The sequence below is a fragment of the Dermacentor variabilis genome, chromosome 2 (assembly GCF_050947875.1).
Source record: "Dermacentor variabilis isolate Ectoservices chromosome 2, ASM5094787v1, whole genome shotgun sequence".
NCBI lineage: Eukaryota > Metazoa > Arthropoda > Arachnida > Ixodida > Ixodidae > Dermacentor > Dermacentor variabilis.
This window is the reverse complement of record NC_134569.1, coordinates 30,520,463-30,544,574: the sequence shown is the minus strand read 5'-3', so window position 1 is coordinate 30,544,574 and position 24,112 is coordinate 30,520,463. Positions and strand designations below refer to the sequence as shown.

The following is a 24,112-nucleotide window of genomic DNA, read 5'->3' as shown; positions in this document are numbered from 1 at the left end:
TCCGCGCCCCCTACACGAAAGGAGAAATGCACGGAAAGGCTCTCCGACCGTCAACAGCTGTAGCACTGGCTGTAGCTGTGGCAAGCACTCACACATGGAGCCATGCATGGAGCAAAGTAGCAATCTGCGGCAGCTGATGCGAAGCTGAAGAATATAAATGAGAAGCACACCACTGGTCCGAGTATGACAGCTGTGATTTTCTATTTAATGGTACACAAAAGGGGTGAGCAAGTAAGTAATAAGAGCGTTAAAGTAACTCAACAGCAAGTGCGTGAGACGCATCAAGTTATCACATTAGCGTTGTAGCTAGCCTTAATATCAGCACTCTTTTACATGGTGCGCTGCGATCCTATATACTGTCATAAATGGTAGGCTTTTGAACATTTGCACTGCCGTTTCCATGTCCTGTTGTTGGGCTCTTGTTTTGCTCACTACATTAGGTGAGTGGCTCTTTGACATTTAAATGCGGCGGGTGAACACGGGAGGTGTTTATTTTCTCTTTATTCATTGTGAGGGTCGGTTTTCGATAACGCGCGAAAGCAGCGAATCGTGAAGTTATACGAGCTGGTCTTTAGGAATTGTGTGGCAAAGAAATCTGTTTCAACCAACGAATCTTGACTACTCTGAGAGTACAGTGTCCACAGATAATGAGATTGTGCGCATTGTTTGCAGCTGAAAGAAATTCCCTGAAGGGTATCATGCCTCATGTATGTGCGGAGACCCTCATCGAGCAGTCAAGGCCTGAAGGCAGCTCTGCTCTTCAGGGAGACACTAACAGAAGTGCTTTCACACCATACAAGGTGAGCTCACGGTTGTCTGGCATCATGACGGACCGCAGAAACGTTAAAACACGAGAGTTGCGGAGTGACAACTCCGGAGCAGGAATGTTTTCGGAATCATTGCACATTTTCAGTCACCCGGAAAGGAATTGGAATGGTATATATGATGGCACAGTAGGCTGACCGATGGAATGGGAATGGAATGAGAGCTCGAGATTCCGGAATGGGCACATAGTCTCGGAGCGCTAAATGCTGATTTTAAGTAGTAAATTTGCTGATTAGACTAAACTATACTTGGTCAATTTATTATATTTCTCAATTTTTACTCAATATGGCTCTTTCAATATGGACCTATAGGCGACTGCCTCTGGCATGGTAATTATAAACATCGTGGTATTCTACACATATTCTACATTTCTGAAGACCTGGAAACCTTTCTTCATTACAATGTTGAAGTGTGTTTAAAAACAGCAAGGGTTGAAGACTGGGTGTGTTGGTATAGCATACTAGATGTTGGATTGCGTAACATTTTGCAGGACAAACAGAAGATAGACACACACAACAGAGTGCAAATGTGTTCCCTTGTCAGCAGAATAAATACTAAATCTTACTCCAAGGGGAAAAACAACAAATACAAAAAATACAGAAAGGATCATCCACCAGTTCCAAGCCTGCTTTGTCATGTAATCATTTGGCTGCACTCTACATCACAAGAATAAAAAAAAGAACAATGAGGGTACAAAATTTTTTTTTCTTTCAGATTAGGGCATGAGGAAATAAATTTCTTTTGCACTAAGGGAAGCAGATGGCATGTTTATGCACATACTTCCTATGCATGCAATCTTGGCGGTTTCGATAATGTCCCACATCATTTGGCTGTTATATTTGCTCACGATTGTGCAGTTCTCAAAGATTGGCTGACATCCGCAATCTCTACAATAAACCCCAAGGCGTTTGGCGACTGCTCTTGAAACGTTATACTCGTGCTCCTTTAATCTTTTGTTCAGACAGCACCCAGTCTGATATACTTTGTGCCACACGAAGGTGCACCCGACGATCTTCTTTCTATGTTGTTTTTCACAGCCTTGTTTCTGTGTGGCACCGCGATTTACCTTTGCACACTTGCTGAGCAATCTTTCCGGAGTCTAAAAGACACCTTTACATTACACCGTTTACCAATTTTCTTTACAGAAACACGATCGAATGGATGTATGGCATCACCACTATTTTTTCACGTCTCCTTGGGCTACAGGGCTCCTGCCCAGATAATGGTTGGCTGGTTCCGATTTCCTTTAGCAATTATTATTTCACAGATACCAATACACGGGAAGGATAGCCTATTGCCATAAGCCTGCGTGTTTGCTCCTGGAAGCTGTTGGCAGTGCTATGATGGAATGAGTTTTTTAACGGATTGTTGTAGCAAGACCTAACTAAGGCTTTTTTTACGACCTTAGAATCGGAGGTTCAAATGGCCAAAGAGGCTTATTTGCATGCAGTTCATATTGCCAGCAAACCCATTGTGCGATATGCAAACTCTGGACTGGTGGTGTATGTGCGCTTACTTCATAGGACACAGCAGGCTATACTGTAGCAAGTGAAGAAAATCACCAAGAAGTTGTTCTTGACAAGATGGTGGTGGCCACTGCGACATGTTGCTGCTGTTGCCATAAACGAGTTCATAGTCATGGGAGCTGCTGAAATTTTTTTTAAAGGAAAGCTTTCTTTACTTCTTCCTTCGACTTTTCCACTGCTGCTGCTGCTACTGTTGTGGCTGCTGCTGTCTGACACACAGCGTCGGGGGGTGGTTCAGAGCGTGTGTATACATAACAGGAGTGAGTCGGGAGAGGAAAGGCAACACGAGAAACTCTTTTGGACCCCACCACATCGAATGTGCATAATGCCCCCTGGAGCTCTCTGGATGTTGCCACAGTAGCCTCTTGACAGTAATTATCTGTGACCCCCTCAAAAGCATTGCAGAAACTGCAGCGCTTGCCTTTCTACTAATGTGCAAGTCCAGAGGGGACATAGAACTGTAGAGAGGAGGGAGAAGAAGAGGCAGTTCCCATACAGGGGGTGGGGGGGAGGTGACGTGAGAAGGCAAGGAAACCCTACTACTACACAACAACAGTTGCAAGGAAACTGGACAAGGTTAAGTTCAAGGGATGGTACAGTACATTCTTGCTATTTCTGAAAAATGAACACCATGCAGATATGTCAAGCAAATAAATTAAGGGCATGCAGAAGCGGAGCACCATTAATTAAAGTGCACCGCAAGGTCCAGGCAACACTATGGAAGCAGTCGACCATCAAATCAACACTTCTGTGACCGCTGCAGTAGCTTTGCGGCTATGCCACTGCAAGAGGTAGCGCATTTGATCCCGACCGTGGCAGCTGCATTGCGACGGGGGCGAGATAGGAAATACATGTGCACTTAGATTTTGGGACACGTTAAAGATGGTCACAGTCTCAAAATTAATCTGGAGTCCACCACTACGGCGTGCCTTGTAATCCGATTGTGGTTTTGGCATGTACAGCCCCATAATCGTATTCAAGTTTAATACTTCTACCACAATGCGATGTGCCATGTGAGGCACTGACAATGCTCAACCCTCTAAGAGGTTATGAAATATGGCAAACGACGACGAATCAAGCAAACACCTCTCCCCTTTGTGTTTTCTGTACTATGCAGACAAACAGCCTTGGTGCATGCAAGGTAACGTTTAACATCAATTCACCACTCTCGTGTCGGAAAAAATGCCGAATTAAACATTTGTTGTCAACATCACCACTAATTACCGCCAGTCAAAGCAACCAGCACAGAAAGCTTCGCTTACATCAATTCCCACAGTGTGTGGGATCTGCACAGTTTCTTAGCTGTCTTGTTCCATAAGCATCAAGTGCAAAAACTAGTATGTAGGGCCTTATTCCAAAGCTCTGTCACTTCTGTGTCTGTCCAATGGGGCTCATAAGGTTTGGGCCCTCTATTCAAAAACTCCCTGTTACAGCAGGCACTGTGTGTTTGCTAATGGACAGCTTGGCCCTATATTACTCTGAGCACAGAAATATGTGTTAAAGTGTGTTATGTCTGGTGGAACTGGTTTTCTCTGTTGAATGAAATTCCTAAAAATGGAAAAATTGATGCAAGGCCTTGCTTGCTAGCTAACTTTGGAACTAATTTCTTTATTGCTATTATGAGCTATAAGTGGAACTTGCAAACTAATGTCTTGATTGCTGTTCATTTCTGTAGTTGCTGTTTGAGATAGTACAATGCTCAGCTTACTATTGTGAGTGTGTCTTCATTAACAATTTATGCTTTTTGCAGTCATCAACTGTCCTGACCAACCTTCAACGTGGAAATGTGCCTACCCAGACACAAGCTGTCCCTCTCAGTGAGTGCCAGGGACTCTTTTATACATTCATAGGTGCTGATGTATGACAGTGTATTTGTGGTGTAAACGAAACAGCCAAGAGGGGGGGCCCGAATGATACAACAAATAACACTGCCAGCCAGGCGACACAGAGACAAGCAGATGCAGTTGGAGAGCATGGAAAGAATGTTTAATAACCTGGGATCATATATTACCAATATATTACTCAATTACCCAATGGCCCTCCGTCCCCAGCAGCTGCGGAGCACCTGACCAAGGTGGCGGTCAGACCTGTAACGCAGCAGAGTGTGCTAAGAATCTCTGGGTCCGGACAGGTTGCCAATGGAAACTGACCCTTGCAACGTTTAACAACCGAACTTTCTCGAGTGAGGCTAGCTTAGCAGGACTCTTTGAAGAACTATCAGACACCGGCCTTAGTAAGATTAGAAAAACTCGTGAGGCTTGCTGAATAACGGACATGTCCTCTGCTATAGAGGTCTCCTAGATAAGAAGCAATACGGGTAGGATTCCTAATCAGTAAGGACATAGCGGGCAACACTGACGAATTCTACAGCATTGATGAGAGGGTAGCTGTAGTCATAACCAAACTAAATAAGAGGTATAGATTAAAGGTAGTACAAGCCTATGCTTCAACATCCAGTAACAATGATGAGGAAGTAGATAAATTTTATGAAGATATTGAATTAGCGATGAGAAAAGTGAGTCTTCAATGCAAAAGTGAAGGAAAAGCAGGCTGGTGAACAAGCAATTGGCAGCTATGGCATCGATTTTAGGAACGCTAGAGGAGAGATGCTGGTAGAATTCGCAGCAAGGAATAAGCTTCGAATAATGAACACCTTTTTGGGAAGCGTAGCAACAGAAAGTGGACTTGGAAAAGCTGTAATGGTGAAATGAGAAATGAAATTGACTTCATACTTTCTGCTGATCCCAGCACAATGCAAGATGTAGAAGTGATAGGCAGGCTAAAGTGCAGTGATCATAGGTTAGTGAGGGCTAGGATTCACCTCAATTTGAAGAGAGAAAGAGCAAAATTGGTCAAGAAAAAACAGGTCAACTTAGAGGCAGTAAGGGTAACAGCAGACGAATTTAGGCTGGTACTTGCAAACAAATATGCAGCCTTAGAACAGAGATGATGATAATGACATAGAGGTAATGAACGAAACTGTAACGAGGCTGGCTTCAAAGGCAACAATTGAAGTAGGAGGCAAGGAACCAAGGCAACCAGTAGGCAAGCTCTCCCAATTAATAAAGGACCTAATAAAGAAATGACAAAGAATGAAAGTGTCCAACTCAAGAGGTAGATAGAATTTGCGGAACTGTCAAAACTGATCAACAAAGCGAAAATAAGTGTTATTCGAAATTATAATGTGAGAAAGACTGACGAAGCCATAAAATATGGATGCAGCCTGAAATCAGCGAGAAGGAAACTTGTCATAGGACAAACCAAGATTTATGCACGTCGATTTAATCAACGATGGAGGAGACATAATGCTTGAAAAACTAGCGGCCTTTATAAGAACTGTCTGTAGACTTCAAGGGTCCCGGAGAACTGAAAGAATGCTAACATTACACTAATCCACAAAAAGGGAGACGTTAAGGAATTGAAAAATTATAGGCACATTAGCTTACTCCCAGTATTATATAAAATATTCACCAAGATAATCTCCAGTAGATTAAGGGTGACACTGGACTTTAGTCAATCGAGGGAACAGGCAGGTTTCAGGAAGGAATACTCTACAGTGGATCACATCCATGTCATCAGTCAGGTAACCGAGAGATCCGCAGAGTACAATCAGCTTCTCTATTTGGGTTTCATGGATTACGAAAATGCATTTGATTCAGTAGAGCTACCAGCAGCCATAGAGGCATTACGTAATCAAGGAGTACAGAACGCTTACGTAAATACCTTGGAAAATATCTACAGAGGTTCTACAGCTACCTTAATTCTACACAAGAAAAGCAGGAAGATACCTATAAAGAAAGGGGTCAGACAGGGAGACACAATCTCTCCAATGCTATTCACTGCGTGCTTGTGAGAAGTATTCAAGCTATTAAACTGGGAAGGCTTAGGAGTAAAGATCGACGGCGAATATCTCAGCAACCTTCGGTTTGCCAATGACATTGTTCTATTCAGCAACAATGCAGACAAGTTACAACAAATGATTGAGGACCTTAACAGAGAGAGTGTAAGAATGGGGTTGAAGATGAATTTGCAGAAGACAAAGATAATGATGAATAGCCAGGCAATGGAACAAGAGTTCAGGATCGCCAGCCAGCCTACGTTTACCTAGGTCAATTAATCACAGGGAACCCTGATCATGAGAAGGAAATGCACAGAAGAATAAAAATGGGTTGGATCGCATACAGCAGACATTGCCAGCTCCTGACTGGAAGCTTACCATTATCATTGAAAAGGAAGGTGTACAATCAGTGCGTTTTACCCGTGCTGACATATGGGGCAGAGACTTGGAGACTAACAAAGGAGCTTGAGAATAAGTTAAGGACCGCGCAAAGACCGATGGATTTTATGTGTGCGGGAACATGTCACATTTTAAATGCGCTGCTTCACTATCAGGCACTCATAATTGGCCGGTAGCCAGGGGCATCAGGTGTTCACAGAACTTGGGAGGATGAGGGTGCAAGAGAGAGTTCACTTGCCCGTCATTGAGTTGCATGGCTGAGTACCTCTGCCTATTGCATATTGCATATTGAAGTCTGAAAGAGCAACTCCTTGCCCTTACCTTCTCTCTTCTTAAACCGCTGTTGTTAACAGTAAAAAAAAAAATTAATGTGCTCTTATGGCTCGTTCACACTGAGACATTCGGCGTCTGGAGAGGCATGGAATCTCCTGCTGCCAAAATGCAGCATCATTTACATTGCTCGTCCTTTGCACCGCTGAAGCTGCTGCCAGCTTTCGCAATACTGTGAAAACAAGGAGAGAGCACAGTATTTTTCTACTAGCACGATCTGCCGAGTATGCATTAACTTAAGTGCTCCCCGCTTTTTTTGTTTTTCTTCAGTTCACCCCTTTTGCATTCAAGGTTGGGCGCTTTTATTTTTCATTAAAACAATCAGCGCAGAGCGGTACCCGCCGGTTCCAGCGGTTCCAGCGGTACCCGCCGTTGTCGAATTGTATTCCAAGCCACTCTAGACGCCGATTATCTCAGTGTGAATGAGCCTTTATGGCCCTCCAGAACTGTCTGTGAGTGCGAGTGCTCTTCTCGATGTGCAGCTAGACAAGGCACATTATTTTTTGAGAAACTTTTGAAGATGTTCTATGACACCCTTCTGAACAGTGTTGTCATGGATTGTAACTTGCCACCTGTAGGCAACTGTGCATGTAAAAAAGGGCACCTAATTGAGGCATCATATTCTTTGCCCCCTGAGGCTTATGCATTTAATGTGAATATATTTGGTTATATGTCTTTTTTTTTTTTTTCAGGGCGTTGCATCCATCAACTGTCAGCACAGGGAGAGATCTCACCAGATCAGATAAGTATGTGACACATTGAACTTGGTCGTGTGAATTCACTATTTTAATATAAAGGAGACCTGTGCATCTATATTTCAATTTTTGCAGTGTTTATGGAAAATCACATATGTATCTAACATTTACTAGCTACGAAAATTCTCATATCACTTCTTATGTCAAATATGAAGCTTCAGCCTACGTATGAAAAAGTTCGCAAATTAGTTCTTTGGCAATCTGCAAGGTCGAAGAAGTTTCGCAAAAGAGAGAACTGTCATCCACCTGAAAGTAACACAAAGCTACAAAAGAAGTCCATGCAGGTTTCTCAGAAAGGTAGCATCGCAGTTGGAAAATTACTCCTGATCCGAAAATTGAACCCAAGACCAACGCTTCTCTGGGGTGGTTGTTCTAAGATATTGTCACGTGGTGGTGACGTTGAAGAACACAGTGGTAATACTGTGAAAGACAAAACTAACTTTTATTGGGCGAACCTGTGCCCACAAAAACAGGCTACACTTATAACACAATGATAGCGGCGAACACTGTCGGCGATCGTCGAAAATCTGATCAGCGGGTCAAGCGCGTCCGCTTTTATACAGCAGTCGTCGAATGTTCCAGACTAATCGCTCGGACCCGCGTGCCTTCCACAAAGCTCTACACCATTCGCGTCAGGTGATGAAATCAGATAACATAAGGTTCGGTGACAACAGACAGCGGATAGAAGCATCGATAACTTTCCAGAAACTTCAGATACATGCAGGCGCGTCCCACGCTGTGCGATTACATTTGTTAGGCGGCGAAACGTGGTTGCCCGATACAGATAAGTACACGTGTCAATACCGCCCTCTTAAAAAGCATCGTCCCGATGCTACAAATATAAGAGTGCAAAACACAAAAGGACACTTAATAAACATAAGTAACAAAACAATGAAAATAAACAAAGTCCGAAGGTCAGTTTCGCGAAGCCCCAAAGTTCATTAACGCTGGTAGTACGGCTTGAGTCGCACAACGTGGACTATTTCATGTCGTGAGCGGCGCCGCTGTGATAGCGAAATGCTGTCTGGCACGACCTCATAGTCCAGCGCGCCAATACGTTGGATGATCTTGTACGGTCCGAAATAGCGACGCAAAAGCTTCTCGATCAGTCCTCGTCGGCGTATAGGGGTCCATACCCAAACACTGTCGCCGGGCTGGTACTCGACGAAGCGTCGTCGGAGGTTGTAGTGTCGGCTGTCGGTCCTCTGCTGGTTCTTGATCCGCAGGCGGGCGAGCTTTCGGGCTTCTTCGGCGCGCTGGAGATAGGTAGCGACGTCAAGATTCTCCTCGTCAGAGACGTGCGGCAGCATGGCGTCGAGCATCGTCATCGGGTTCCTGCCGTACACTAGCTTGAATGGCGTGATCTGTGTTGTTTCTTGCACCACCGTGTTGTAAGCGAATGTTACGTACGGCAGGACCGCATCCCAGGTCTTGTGTTCGACGTCAACGTACATTGCTAGCATGTCGGCGAGGGTTTTATTCAGGCGCTCCGTAAGACCATTCGTCTGCGGATGGTAGGCAGTTGTCCTCCTGTGACTTGTCTGGCTGTATTGCAGTATGGCTTGCATGAGCTCTGCAGTAAAAGCCATTCCTCTGTCGGTGATGAGGACTTCTGGAGCACCATGTCGCAGCAAGATGTTCTCGACGAAAAATTTCGCCACTTCGGCTGCGCTACCTTTCGGCAGTGCTTTAGTTTCAGCGGAGCGGGTGAGGTAGTCCGTCGCTACGACGATCCACTTATTTCCTGTTGTTGACGTCTGAAAGGGTCCCAGCAAGTCCATCCAGATCTGCTGGAATAGTCGGCAAGGAGGCTCGATTGGCTGTAGTAGTCCGACTGGCCTTGTCGTCGGTGTCTTGCGTCGCTGACAGTCTCGGCATGTTCTGACATAACGGGCGACGTCGGCGGTCAGGCGCGGCCAATAATACTTTTCTTGTATCCTCGATAGTGTCCGGGAAAATCCGAGGTGTCCAGCGGTCGGATCATCATGTAGGGCGCGCAGTACTTCTGGACGCAGCGCCGACGGAACAACAAGAAGGTAGTTGGCGCGGACTGGTGAGAAGTTCTTCTTCACGATTAGATTGTTTTCAAGCATTAAGGAAGATAATCCACGCTTAAATGCCCTGGGGACAACGTCGGTGTGCCCTCCCAAATATTCGACGAGGCCTTTTAGCTCCGAGTCTGCCAGTTGCTGTTCAGCGAAGTCTTCCCCGCTTATCATTCCAAGGAATGCGTCGTCATTCTCGTCATCTTGTGGCGGCGGGTTAATGGGGGCGCATGATAGGCAATCGGCATCGGAGTGTTTTCGTACGGACTTGTAGGTTACAGTGATGTTGTATTCTTGTAGTCTGAGGCTCCACCGCGCCAGTCGTCCTGAAGGATCCTTTATATTCGCTAGCCAACACAACGCGTGATGGTCGCTGATGATTTTGAATGGCCTGCCATATAGATAAGGGCAACATTTAGCTGTAGCCCAAACGATGGCGAGGCATTCCTTTTCGGTCGTAGAATAGTTGCCTTCTGCTTTTGACAGCGACCGGCTAGCATAAGCTATCACCTGTTCGACTCAGTTTTTCCTCTGGACTAGAATGGCACCGAGGCCTAGGCTACTGACGTCAGTATGGATTTCTGTATCGGCGTACTCGTTGAAGTGCGCAAGTACCGGCGGCGACTTCATGCATTGTTTGAGTTCTTCAAATGCGTCGGACTGCGGCGTTTCCCACTTGAACTCAACATCACATTTAGTTAGACGTGTTAACGGCTCAGCGATGCGTGAAAAATCCTTGACAAAGCGCCTGTAGTAGGCACACATGCCAAGGAATCTACGCACTGCCTTCTTGTCAATGGGTTGCGGGAACTGTGCGATGGCAGCTGTATTTTGCGGGTCTGGGCGGACACCCGATTTGCTGATTACGTGGCCTAGGAACAGAAGCTCATCGTAAGCAAAGCGGCACTTTTCCGGCTTCAGAGTGAGCCCTGATGACTTGATGGCCTCTACTACTGTCGCAAGCCGCCTCAGGTGATCATCGAAATTTCCGGCGAAGACAACGACGTCATCCAAGTAAACGAGACAGGTCTGCCACTTCAATCCTGCTAAAACAGTGTCCATCACGCGCTGGAACGTTGCAGGCGCCGAGCATAGTCGGAATGGCATAACCTTGAACTCGTAGAGGCCATCTGGGGTGGTGAAAGCCGTCTTTTCGCGATCTCTTTCGTCGACTTCTATTTGCCAATAGCCCGACTTGAGGTCCATTGATGAGAAGTATTTAGCGTTGCAGAGCCGATCCAATGCATTGTCTATCCGTGGGAGGGGGTATACGTCCTTCTTCGTGATTTTGTTCAGACGACGATAATCGACGCAGAAACGTAGGGTTTTGTCCTTTTTCTTCACCAGGACAACAGGGGATGCCCACGGGCTTTTCGACGGCTGGATGATGACGTCGCGCAGCATTTCGTCGACTTGTTCTCTTATAGCTTCGCATTCTCGCGGCGAAACTCGGTAAGGGCTCTGGCGGAGTGGTCGAGCGTACTCTTCGGTGATTATGCGATGCTTGGCGACTGGTTTTGTCCTCGGGCTTCCGGTTTGGATCGCGGCTTTGCGGGGGCGTTCGGTACATGAACGCACAAGCACCTCCACCAGATGTCACGTGGTGGTGACGTTGAAGAACACAGTGGTAATACTGTGAAAGACAAAACTAACTTTTATTGAGCGAACCTGTGCCCACAAAAACAGGCTACACTTATAACACAATGATAGCGGCGAACACTGTTGGCGATTGTCGAAAATCTGATCAGCGGGTCAAGCGCGTCCGCTTTTATACAGCAGTCGTCGAATGTTCCAGACTAATCGTTCGGACCCGCGTGCCTTCCACAAAGCTCTACACCATTCGCGTCAGGTGCTGAAATCAGATAACATAAGGTTCGGCGACAACAGACAGCGGATAGAAGCATCGATAACTTTCCAGAAACTTCGGATACATGCAGGCGCGTCCCACGCTGTGCGATTACATTTGTTAGGCGGCGAAACGTGGTTGCCCGATACAGATAAGTACACGTGTCAATATGAGCTAACCAGGAGGCTAGTAGATCGCAAAGTGATGCCAAATTAACCTACAACTCGACATGCAGGGACAGTATTGCAAATCAGTTATTTTATGGAAGCCTGCAAAGTAGAGGAATGAAAGGAAAAGCCGTTACCCACCCGGCTATAGCATGAAGCCACAAAGGCAACCTATACAACTTCCTCAGGAAGAAACTGTCCACGAGAAAAAACACATGTGGATTTCCCTTGTAAGTTCATGTTGCTCTCGGGTGGATAACAATTTTCTCTTTCATAAAACTTCCTCCATCTTGCAGATTTCTGCAAAATTGATTTGCTATATTTGGTGTCTCTGCCCATCGAGTTGTCGATTCATTCTCCTTTGCCCTGCAAGCTGCTAGCCTGCTGGTTAGCTCAGATGATAGATTGACTGCCGTGGAAAATTGTTGATCCTAGTTTCCATCCCCAGAACAGAAGGAATTTTTTTTTTCAACTACAAAGCTTTCTTTTAGACAAATCCATGTGGGTTTCCATTGTAGCTTCATGTTACTCTCAGGCCGATTAAATTTTTTTTTCCTACGTGAAAAAGATGCACGGTTTAAGCGATACAACACAGTGCAGTCTATATTTGTGTGTGGCAATGTACAGATCAGTACAGAAAAAGTTGCCAATCACATAGTGGTGGCATGCTGGCACAAGTGGAAACTATTCATGTAGGGCATATTGAGCTTTATTAGTTTTGTTGTTTATCTGGCAGGAATCAATAGATAGAGAAAGGAAAGAGAGAAGACAGGGATGTTAACCAGAAAAGCGTCTGGTTGGCTACCCTATGCTTGAGGAGGGAAAAAGGTAAATAAAGAGATGAAAGGGAGAGAGGAAGGTGGTTAATGTGTGAATGTGCATGGACAAGCGCCACACAGTCAAAGGCGCTCACTGCTGTCACTCGCAGCCCGGCACTTACCAAACTGAGTTCATCGTGCTGAGTGAATTAACATTGCTACCTGCCTGAGGGTCCCATCTGCTGCTAACCTTGGTGTTCTTGTTTGCATTGAAAAGCAAGTTGCTCAGACGAGTGAGATCTGCTCCTCTCATGCACTCTTGTGCAAGGAAAGAGTGTACTCAAATGACATCATGACAGTGCTGTTCTCATTCTTGCTCTTGCTGTGGAGATGCCCTTCATTCCCAAATGAAACACTTCCATGAGCCAGTTGACCTAACCTTTGCTACCAATGGCAGAGTGCTTTTCACCAGACCTGTCAGCTGCCACCATGTCAAATGTTTTCCTGGTACTCATTGAAAGGAGGCCATGCACCATATGAAGTGACAACTGAACTTTAACTATTTATCATATTTGGCAATCTTCAGTGCATTGGGAAGTCTGGAAAAATTAAACTTTGACATGAAGTATTGTAAAATGTAGCCTCCAGTGCTCTTAGCTTTTCTCCAATCAAATAATGCAGAATTTGCACTTTGGCAGATTCGGCAACATTACTTTTATATGAAAGCAGCCATAAAGACAGCACCTTCTGTCAGATTGCCTAATTTTACGATCCAATATCTACATTGCTTTAACAATGTCTTGAACTTCAGTACTTGCTCAGGAGTGCAGCTGGTTTTAATGATTGTGTTTGACTAACATCAAGTGTAACATGTTTCCTGCTGTGGGTTGCTTTTATCCATCAGCATTTTGACAGCCTATGCACAACATATTACAAGCAATCTTTCCCGTCATGTGGAGCTTTCACTCACATAAGAGCATGCAGTCAATTTCAGACCCGCCTATGTCAGAAGCTTGACTAGCAGTCTAATCTCTTACTTTTTGAACACTTTCTGTGCAAATGCCCTTATGTACAACACTGCAGCACTGTACATTACTGTACAGTGCTGTACAAATACTGCACAAAGCATGTGAAGGTTCCAACACCAGTTGAAGGTGCACGACTAACCAGATTGCTTGAACAGAAAAGATGATCGAACACAATAATTATCGTATTTACTATAATCTAGGCCGGCTCCACATCTAAAGAGACCCCCAAATGTTCGAAGCCAGAAATAATTAAAAAAAACTTACCTCGAATGTAGGCCGAACAAGAAAAGTGAGGACAGCGTTCACAAAATAATAACAGCATTTATTTAATATGAACATGCTGAGCTCACTCTACATCGTAATCACCATCCCTATAGCCCAAACCACGTGTCCGCGCGCCAATGCATGCGCAGATAGTGCGACATCGCACTGGTCGAAACGCGCCACAATCTCAGTGAACAGCTCTTCTCTGTTATTGCACGCTTATATTCCTTATCGCTGTCATCAATGACATCTCCTCATTGCGGCAAACGCAAAAGTGTCTCCGTTGCCCCTTCCGATGACGGACGTTTTTCTAATTGATGCTGATGTCCCGCCTGGCTTACTATGCCTCTGCGGCTAGCACAACGTTTCATTTGAAAGCGGCACTATTGTGTGCCATTACGATAATGCCGCACTGCATGCTGACACCATAGAACCAGCTCCGATACGACACAGGTCAAAGTGACATCGCTCGTTTACTTCAGTTGGCTACTGATCCGGCTAGTAGCGGCTGCTATACTAACTTTTCTAGATGGTGCTAGCTGTGGACCATATTTATCATTTTCAGTTACAAACTGGCACGTTTTTAAAAATCCTCAAATCTAAGGCAACCCTAGAGTTTCGTATATGATTATTTGGAAAGAACTATCGGCCTAGAATAAATACAGTAAGTATAAGCAATCTTGTGCATCCTCCCCAGCCTCGCTCTTAGGTGCTTGCTGCAGTGAGTAAAAGTAAATGCTCCCTGAACAAATTTTCACATTTTCGAAGCCACGGCTTTCCCCTATAGCGTGGGCATAACTATGGCTAATATCTATGTCAACAAATTTGCATATTTTTCTTGCGTAGTCTAATTTACAGAAGTATAGAAATAAAAGCAAGGTCCACATTTTGTATATTTGATATATATATATTTTTTTACTCTAAAATACTTATACGAAAATTATCAAATTACTGTTACTTTCGTTCATGCTTCTACAAGACAGGCAAACAGCAGTTCCTTAATACCTCGCATAAGGTGACGCACCTTCTTTGCCTCAGTCATACCGGGCTCAGCTCGCCGAAACAGACGGGCCATTTCTTCCGCACGCATGGCGATGGTTTTGTTGGGTTTCTGTACCTGAGCCTCAATAAGTTGTTGCGCGTAATCTCGCCGGTCCGAGCTAGAGAATGTATCAAGGAGCTGACGACGAAAATTGTCCCACGTTTGGAAGCTTGCTTCCCGGTTCGCGTACCATGTACGACCGCTGTTTTCTAGCGCAAAATAAGCATGTGCAAATTTTTGTTGTTTGTTCCAGCGATTTATCAGAGCAACGCGTTCATACTGGTCAATCCAGTCCTCGACATCTTCGAAAGCATCGCCACGGAATATTTCGGCGACGCGAGGGTGTTCAAGAGTCATCTGGGAAAGGCTAGGTGCAGTGTGTGAAGGAGGGAGAAGCACCGATGATGTGGTCATGCTGGTGGGAGTCACGACGGGTGGGAAGGCCGAGCAGGCGCCGACTGAAACGGTGCACTGTAGTCATTACAAGAGGTGGAACATCGGGACTGGGTGTACGGCTCCGAATAGGGGTTGCCCACATTGGGTAGCAAGCTCCAGCACCTCCACCAGTGTTACAATGTAAAAAACAGGGGTCTTAGAGCACTATTCAGAAGGCACAGCAGCAGGTCACCTTTTTAATGCAAAGCGCAACCGCGACTTCATCACCGTGCCTTGACAAAAATGCTCATGCACACGCGTTGTCCTCTTCTTCATCGGAGTACAGGCGCGGCAATATGTTGTGACTAATACAGCTTCAAATAAAGTGTTAAGACATAAAAGCAGCAAAAATGAGTGCATTTGTAGCTGTAAGAAAATTGTTAAGAGCTCTGAGCTGGGGGTATGTTGCAACAACCAGCTCAAAATCTTGGCCGAATTATGCAGCGCCTGAGCGCCTGGACCTGCGTGACGAGGCGGGCCTGACACCACTGCTGTGGGCCAGTGCACATGGACAGTTGTCAACAGTGCGCCACTTGCTTGCCAAGGGGGCACAGGTTGGTGCACAGGGCCTGAGGGGCGAGACTGCTCTGCTGCTTGCTGCTGCTCAGGGGCACTCACACGTTGTACGCTATCTGCTACAGCATGGTGCCAGCCCTAACCAGGCAGACCAGGTGAGCAGAGTAACTACACAAGGTCAGAGTAACAGTTTCTTAAGATCATTTGGAACAAGACAGGAATATATAAGATTATGTGCACATATATGCTACTCCAACTGTGGAGCAGAACAAAGAAATACTGTCCATGTGGGTTACTGTTCCTGAATCTCTGTTCCATTCTAAACTGCCCTAAACTTTGTAAGCACACATTTTTTGGAGGCACAGAAATGCTATGCATGTAGTTAAAAGACCTGGAGAAGAAAAAAAAAATGTGTAAATTTCTGAATTTAGTGCTGCATGTAGTGCACCCAGTCATGATCGCATTGTCTGAGTATGAATGCTTGCATTTTGGCAGTGCAAGCCGTTTTCTCAGTCAATGCCACCGATGTCAGTGATAATTCTTTTACCTCAAGGTGCCAGCAGCTACTAATGGCACTGATTCGGTGTACAAGCATCTTGAAGCAAAATGTGTAGTCCCTATGTAGCAAAGACAGAACAAGGAATTCCATCGTTATGGGGGGCTCCGACACCAGCTCACATTACTTTGTAGGCCTTCTGGTCATGAGCATGAAGCAGTTCTATTGCTTCAAAACAATTACTGTACCTTTTCAAAAAGCATTTCCAAGATATTCCTTCCACAATATGCCATAAATCGAAGGTAAAAAATTATACTGAGCCTAATGTAGACTATGAGTGTTCAACCCTTTAAGGCACTGTGTACACAATAGTGTACAAGATTACTGCATCAACAGCAAAAGCATCTATCAAAGTATAATGATATTTAAAATGCGTCGCATACATCTTGAAACGCTTCCAAATAAAATGGTGCTGCAAGTTTAAATAATGTGTGCAAGGTGTTTTGTAATATGAGTGGGAAGGCTGGGTGTTCTTCCTCGATGCGGTAATCTCGTTGTACATAGCTGGTGCACAGCTTTCATTGTTTTTCAAGTGTTGCACCAGGCATAATCTTTAAGTGGCTGGATAGGTGAGTTTCAACCCCACTAGACATGAAATAGTTCGTATTCTCATATCTGATGTTCAAGCAGAGAGTTTTCACATGAAGTCCACATTCTGTAAGCTTGACAAAACTCCCTAAAGAATTGAAAATTCTTAGTGTATTCTGCAGCTGTATGCTTTTTATGATTCTGATGGTGCTAGAAATGCGATAAAACTAAGATCTTAATCAACAGAAATATTTATTGCTTGAAAGGGTTAACATAAAATACGAAAGCATAGGTAGCTATGCCAAGCCTCAATGCTTGCATTCTTATGTGTGTTCTAGGAAGGAAACACTGCCCTAATGTATGCTGCCCTTGGCAACCATGCTGCCACAGCTCAAGAGCTACTGTCAAGCGGAGCTGACATGTGTGCTCAGAACAATGTCTTTGACACTGCTTATGGCCTCTCAGTGACAATGAGTGCACGACAGGGTAAGGCTGCGACTGCGCTGTGCACATCTGCGGCTTGCATGGTGCCATAATGTGTTCTGAAAGCCTCCTCATTTTCGTTTGGGGTGGCTACTTATAGTGTGCAGCTATGTCAGCTAAAACTTGCAAAGTACAGTTGACTCATGATAATTTATTAAGGCAAAAGCCTTGAGTGGCTCGTTGCAATGCCTCATACTCGAAAAAAAGTGGCATCTAGTCTAGTGATGCAAGAAATATCAGGAATGGCTCATACCCACATAAGCAAGCAAAGATGCAATGGGTGAATATGAATGAAGAAATGAAAGAACCTTTAGGTAGTGCATTAGGTGCTCGCATGCGTCGGTGAGGAGGTCGACCTGCAGTGCCATACGTTTACTTCACACTGCAGCCCTTTAGGTCTTGCAAGTAGTCAGACTCCTTCAATCTTATACCATATGTGCAGCAGGCTTTCGCCTTCATGTGTTACAGGAGCATAACATTCTGCCGAACTTTTTCAAAGTTGGATTTGGAATTCAGCATAATCTGTAGAAATGTTCCAGTTTTGCTTGGTTTATGATCTTTAAAATACACTCTGAAGAAATTTAAATCAAACAAGGCTCTTAGTTAAACCCAGAAAGCTCGGACACCTTTCCACATCAAGGAAAGTACATTTTCACCACAATTAGTAAAGTAATTACTTTACTAATGAATTAATTAGTACTAAGTTTGCTGAGCTATCCACAACTAACTTTGCTTCAGCATACAAAAAAACTACTAGTATAAGCTTTGAATTAAGTTTTCCATGCTTAAAATGTAGAACTATCAAGCTCAGCATATCAAAGAAGATATACTGGGCTTTCTGGATTAATTTGGACCAACAGCTTCTCATTATTGCAACTAGGCCTCTATGTCCAGAAATGGCCATAGAGGCACATCAGTCTCTTGCATGCTATGGAAGAGTTTCTCACCTTAGTGTATTATTGAATTTCTCAGTGGAAAGTTTCACCTTTTCAGAAATTCTGCCCCACCTTTTAGGAATGACAAACGAGTAGCAGCCATTTCCTATGTGCAGTTGCTAATATTGTGGCACACACACAAGATGGCATTAAGTGTCAGAAACAGATAAATGTAATGTTGGTGTCATCAGTGAAAATTAAACGGTCTGGCATTCATGAGTAAAAATTGTAGTAACCAGCCAAGTTTGTTGTAACAACAAATTTTCATACTTCTACGGATATAAACATCACCCTAGCAACATCTCATTTGGAAAGGTATTGATAGAGCCATGTTTGAAGCATTCTTATGAAAAAATACTGTGGAAGGGTTCAGTGAATCGTTATTTGAAGTGAAAGCTTGTTCAGATGATAGCTTGAGATTGCAGTTGAAGCTTGTTGATTTTTCACTATTGACATGGTTGGAAAGGAACAGGTTATCAACCAAGCAATAGGAGACAGTGAAAGCATGCTTAATGCAAGCTATTTTTTCACAGATAATGTTACTGCCTTCTAGTTATTAAATTAATTCCAAAAATCATGGTTATGCAAAAAAAAAGAAGAAACGGAATAGAAGTAGTTGATAGTGCAGTATCTGATCACAATATTGCCTGTATTGGAAGCAGCTTCTAAAAATCGTGTGTGGAAATGCACTCACCTGCTAAATATTGAATGGTGCGCTGCAATTTGTCAGAAATTTCTGCCCTTCTCATAGCTTTGGTTTAGGGGATGAATTGCAGTGCCATGAAGTTGTCTGTGTTATCGAGCATGCCGGAATAAACAGTCGGCAGTAGTAGTCTTTAACAGAAGTCTATAGAGCGATTTTCCCTTGTCTAATTATTGATGAAAGTGTCATTGCCTCTTTGCCGGAGAAACATATTTACAATAATTGCATTTCTATATTTTTCTTCCAGTGCAGCAAATCCTGGAGAATTATATTCTGAAGCTGCTTCAGTGAGGTCTGGGCTCAGGATCACTATTGCGACAGAGGCCATCGATTGCTTTTGGGCTTCTGCAGTGAACATATTTGTGCCTGTGAGCTGCACAACTGGACACTTGCAAAAATGACCTGCTCATTTTGTCCGTGCAAGACTTTGGTATATAATGCTTTTGGACTGCATGAGCTGCAATATAAAATTTTTGAGATGGGTGCTGCCTAATGAACAGCAGTTGTAGTAGTGCGAAGCATCAGCAGATGGCACATTTAGATCTGGTAATATCCTCAATGGTCATCGCACAGCGTCAGTGCTGAAAAATTTGAATGCCACTTCGTCTGCTGTATGACTTACTCATCACATTAATGATGTATCATAGGAGCTAGTCAGTGTTGTGCATGTTTTTCTCCCTGTTTGACTGTTGCAGCATTTGCAAGATAACATTGTGCTTGTATGTGTGTAGCTGTGCAACTTGAGCGTCTGACAATGATGGTTGTGGCCAGGCCAGAACATAGTGTACAGTCGCAGCTTTCTGCTCTGTTAAGGCATAGCGGTTCTAATGGATCACAGTGTAGTTCGCAAGAACTGCTATGGATCAAAGCTTTTAATTACAAGCTGCGTGCACAGGCTTCACGGAAATTTGGCTCTTTCGCAAACCCCACGTCTCAAACTTTTGTGGGTGACTGTACCTTCTGTCTACAACAGTAAATTGCCTCCTTTTGTACTAGTTTTTCAGATTCAGACACAAGAGAATAAAACAAAAAATGTGACTGAAACTGCTTTACTTGCACCTCAGTACGTAGTGCTCATGTCAAAGTTTAATTCAACAGCTATTCAGAAAAAACAGCAATTGTCATGTTGAAACAGGCTATTCTGCCAGAAATATGTAACAATTACCTTGCATTGGAAAAGAAAAAAAAACAGAAAAAAAAACATTCTGGTAGACAGTCCTCATGAATTGGCAGGCTGCAATTTCCAGCTGTATCAATTACTGCAGTTATAACCTATTACAACGGTGCACTGGCAACTTGCAGAGAAGTTTTCCCTCCTTTCTGTATTCTTTTATCATAGGTTGTAAGCTGCGATAATCATGCATGGACCAGCTAAGAAAATAATTATTGTTGGCATGGATGAATATTTGCACATTGTGCAGCAAATGCCATATATCAGCAAATGCAGTTTTCTTGGACCATGATTGTCATCTTCATATCCTCCTTTTCTGTGTGCTGATGTACAGAACTGAAAAAAAAAAAAAAAAAATCTGTGAATCTTCCGGAATAGTATTCTGAAAAGCTAGTCAAACCATCTTAGTAGCTTAGAAGTAAACACTGTGTGTCATTTTCATTTAAAAACAAAGACATGTTTACCATAAGTTTTGTTTAAATTAAGGGTGTGGCAGGCATTTGAGAACAAACAGTCTACTACTCTTTTAGAAGAGCCAATGTACTTGAACCAGGAGTGGGATAATGTAACAATTCTAGCAATTCTCTTTCTTTTCATGCTTTGGTGTTTATCTGAGCAGTACTGTGTTCTCACCACAACTGGCCGATCGCGAGTGGTGGCCGATAAAGAAAGCCACAGAATCGAGCAGAGTGAAAGGAATGCTATATTATACCAGCCGCGATTTGATACAGAGGTCACCAGCTCCTTTCTATTCGATTTCATTCAATGAATCTTAAATTATGGGGTTTTACATGCCAAAACCACTTTCTGATTATGAGGCGCGCCGTAGTGGAGGACTCCGGAAATTTCGACCACCTGGGGTTCTTCTTTAACGTGCACCTAAATCTAAGTACACGGGTGTTTTTGCATTTCGCCCCCATCGAAATGCGGCCGCTGTGGCAGGGATTCGATCCCGCGACCTCTTGCTCAGCAGCCTAACACCACAGCCACTGAGCAACCGCGGCGGGTACATTCAACGAATCTGTCATTAGCTTCAATCCCAGCCTCAATTTGGCTACAAGAGCATCAAATGGCCTTAATAAGATGCTCCATATGAATGGTGACTCTTGTGTCTGCAATGACAGCCTTTAAGGAGTCTTCGATGTTGCTGGACTCCATTTCACTACCTTATACTATTTATTATATAATAGTCTGGAGTGTTAGGAGGCCACATGTTTAGAGTGATGTGGTTGTGAAATTTTTCAGACAGCTACTTTTGCATTATTGAAGCCATGTGTGCTGGCTCAGAGTTTAGTTTTAAGATGTCTGGTTGTTCCTGGGCAACTTGCTCAATCCAAGGCCATTTCCAACACTTCAACATATGCAGCAGCGTTGACTCTGAGGCCATGGAAAAAGTAATTGGGTGGCATTACATGACCCTTGCTGGCAATCCCCAACACTGTGAAAGCATCTGTAGGGTTACTGCAAAGCTACCTGTCATTTGTCACATTTAGGAACAACTGCATCTTTTAAATTGCTGCTGTTAGTGGCAGGAGGAGCACAGCGTTCTACTTCATTTCTGGCATAAGGCCAGAAGCAGCCATTTTGACGCAAATAGTACATAGGTAACACACAAGTACTCTTGAAGTGAGGCCAGGAGTAATAGACAAATGCCCGCATTTCACGAGGAGCTATAGCATGACAATTGCATGTTCTTGGACACCTGCTACACCCTTTAGACGATGTCCCTCACTGGAGAAAGAAAGCCTTCAAGCATCACTTCCACTCTTTGCACGAGAGCCTATTGAATTTCCAGTTGATATACATTTGCCTTTGCTTGCATGACAATTTTAGTAACACAATGTTTACAACAGGCATTTCTGAAACGCATTCTTAAATTTAATGAAAGCATGAAAGCACACCTTGCAAATATTTGAGATTGGAATGCAAATCTAAACATGTGTTACAATAGATGAGTTGATTCACTGTAGAGAAAATGTGCATGCTGCTGGCAAACTGCGTTTCCAGCACAGTGTTTAATGTTCAAGGTCTGTGTGACCATTCCATAAAGTCTGCGTGACTTCTAAGCGTGTAAAAGTTTACCAAGCACTTGACCTGCTCTACAATTTCTTCTTGCACTGCACAAATAAAAAAAAAAATTTTCCATCATTAAATTTAAAAATTTGAAGCACGCTTAAGCTTCGTCTTTAAGAGTGGAATGCAATAGCATTCAAAGATGCCCGACTGCTTCTTACACTTCCCGGCAACTGCAGCTTATGAAACCGTGATGTTTGCCGAGAAACCCTGGCGGCAAACACTATGCTTGGTGTATGCACGAAGCTTCAGAGAGGGGCCACCCTGAGTTCCTGCAAGAGTGACAGCTGCTGCAAGCAACCATATTGGCAACGTCACTCTGCCAGATTTGTTAGTTCTTACTTAACAGAATTATGATTTCTCGTATATACAAACTACAATCCAATACTATCATGCCTGTAGGTTGTGTGCAAGGCGCATTTTACGATTTTACTATTTATTTTGCCCTAAAGAATTCAATTAGTTCAGTACTCCCTTACGCTACATGGAAGGCCTGCGTGGTTGGGTATGTGTGGTTCAAAATTCTTTTTTTGCCGTAACGACGTCCGACACTGAACGCCGACGCGAGATTTTCTGCGGCACGGGGCGCTTAACGTTACCGCATCAGGAACATGCTGTAGCATCTGGTCACCTAAATTAGTGCGACAATCTTACACAGTGGCCGCGCACACACAAAAAAAAAGTTCAGTCATGCAATCTACACACTAGCCACGTCAAAAATTCACACTAGCATGCCGATTACTTTGGCTCAGCGACTAATTTCGCGGTCAGTCATGATGCTGAACCAACATAAATACCGGTAAAAAAATATCAAAGCTATCGGAATAACTATGGCATAAGTTTACAACTGTGAAGTAAAAAAAGCTAACAGGCTTCGCTAGCTTACCGTTGTTCCCTCGAATGAAAGCGTCGCCGTACTTGTTTTTCAGCTGACCATTGACATATTCTTCGGTCTGCTCAAGAGCAATGTTCATGTAGCCATCAAGACACGCGAGAACACCTAGGGGAAAAGAAAGCACAAGTCGCAAGTATACACAACCTCATCTAATAAGCAGCGCTCAGTAAGAAGCCTTACCTCGGTAGTCCAAACCAGAGTTTAACTTGACGACAACAGGTCGTCCAATAATTTGCTTCAAAAATTCGCTGGGCGTTTGGCGTCGACTCATCGTTGAGCTCGGCAGTAACCTGCGTAAATGCATTCAACACTGAACACCGTAGCTGAAAACTGCAAAATGGTCCCTAAGTAAGCGAAAACTCATTGTAACATATCTGCTAGTGTTATTCACAAGATGCGAACACCAACGGGAAAGTACTCGCCTAAAACAAAGCGCGTAATATCGTGGCAGCCCCGGCAAGACAGTTTGCGCTACGGTTTGAGTGGCTATAGAGTGGCGAAAACAAACGCTTCGTGTGGATTGAGATGACTAGTGTTGGCTTTCCTCGCCCATTGTTGCGTGCTCAAGTTCTCGGAACACTTTTCGCCTAAGACTAGAGAACTATGTCCGTTACGGCGCAGTTCGAAAGACGGAATGTATCGTTTCAGTGTACATTTATTGTACATTAAATTTGGTTACAGAAAATAAGCGCGGAATGCTCATCCATCAGGGAGCCAAATGGAAAAGAGTAAATTCAAAATGTCAAGAGCATCTTTGGGTATCGGGTACAATGAGTGGGAAAAAAAACTTGGCTGGGCGTTACGTATTTGTGGACCAGAAATAAGTACACAGAAGAACAAGGAGTTAGTGGAATGCATAAGCGCTGATATTAGAGGTTTCGGGAATGGCGCTGAAATTATCCTATTAGGTGACATGAATACCCACATACAGGATTTAGATGGCTATACCGGCAACAACGGGAAGTCAATGCTAGACATTTGTGAGCAACATAAC

The 24,112-nt window shown here is 44.0% G+C and overlaps 2 protein-coding genes across 5 annotated transcripts; one reads left to right on the top strand and one right to left on the bottom strand.

Moving 5' to 3' along the window:
• The first annotated feature begins 25 nt into the window (after positions 1-25).
• On the top strand, positions 26-20,023 carry LOC142571605 (uncharacterized). 4 transcript variants are annotated; one of them, XM_075680107.1, is made up of 7 exons: positions 26-181; positions 673-800; positions 4,102-4,168; positions 7,611-7,664; positions 15,703-15,929; positions 17,197-17,344; positions 19,227-20,023. In XM_075680107.1, exons 2-7 carry the CDS (start codon positions 699-701, stop codon positions 19,268-19,270), a joined length of 642 nt encoding a protein of 213 aa, XP_075536222.1. In that variant the 5' UTR covers positions 26-181; positions 673-698; the 3' UTR covers positions 19,271-20,023. The 4 variants fall into 4 exon arrangements, with proteins under 4 accessions (XP_075536222.1, XP_075536220.1, XP_075536221.1 ...); XM_075680105.1 differs by having other exon boundaries at positions 29-223; XM_075680106.1 differs by having other exon boundaries at positions 31-231.
• On the bottom strand, positions 20,013-23,638 carry LOC142571607 (U6 snRNA-associated Sm-like protein LSm6). Its single transcript, XM_075680109.1, has 4 exons — positions 23,541-23,638; positions 23,299-23,408; positions 23,110-23,223; positions 20,013-20,486 (listed from the first exon to the last, which is right to left on the bottom strand). Exons 2-4 carry the CDS (start codon positions 23,387-23,389, stop codon positions 20,452-20,454), a joined length of 240 nt encoding a protein of 79 aa, XP_075536224.1. The 5' UTR covers positions 23,390-23,408; positions 23,541-23,638; the 3' UTR covers positions 20,013-20,451.
• Positions 23,639-24,112: the final 474 nt, after the last annotated feature.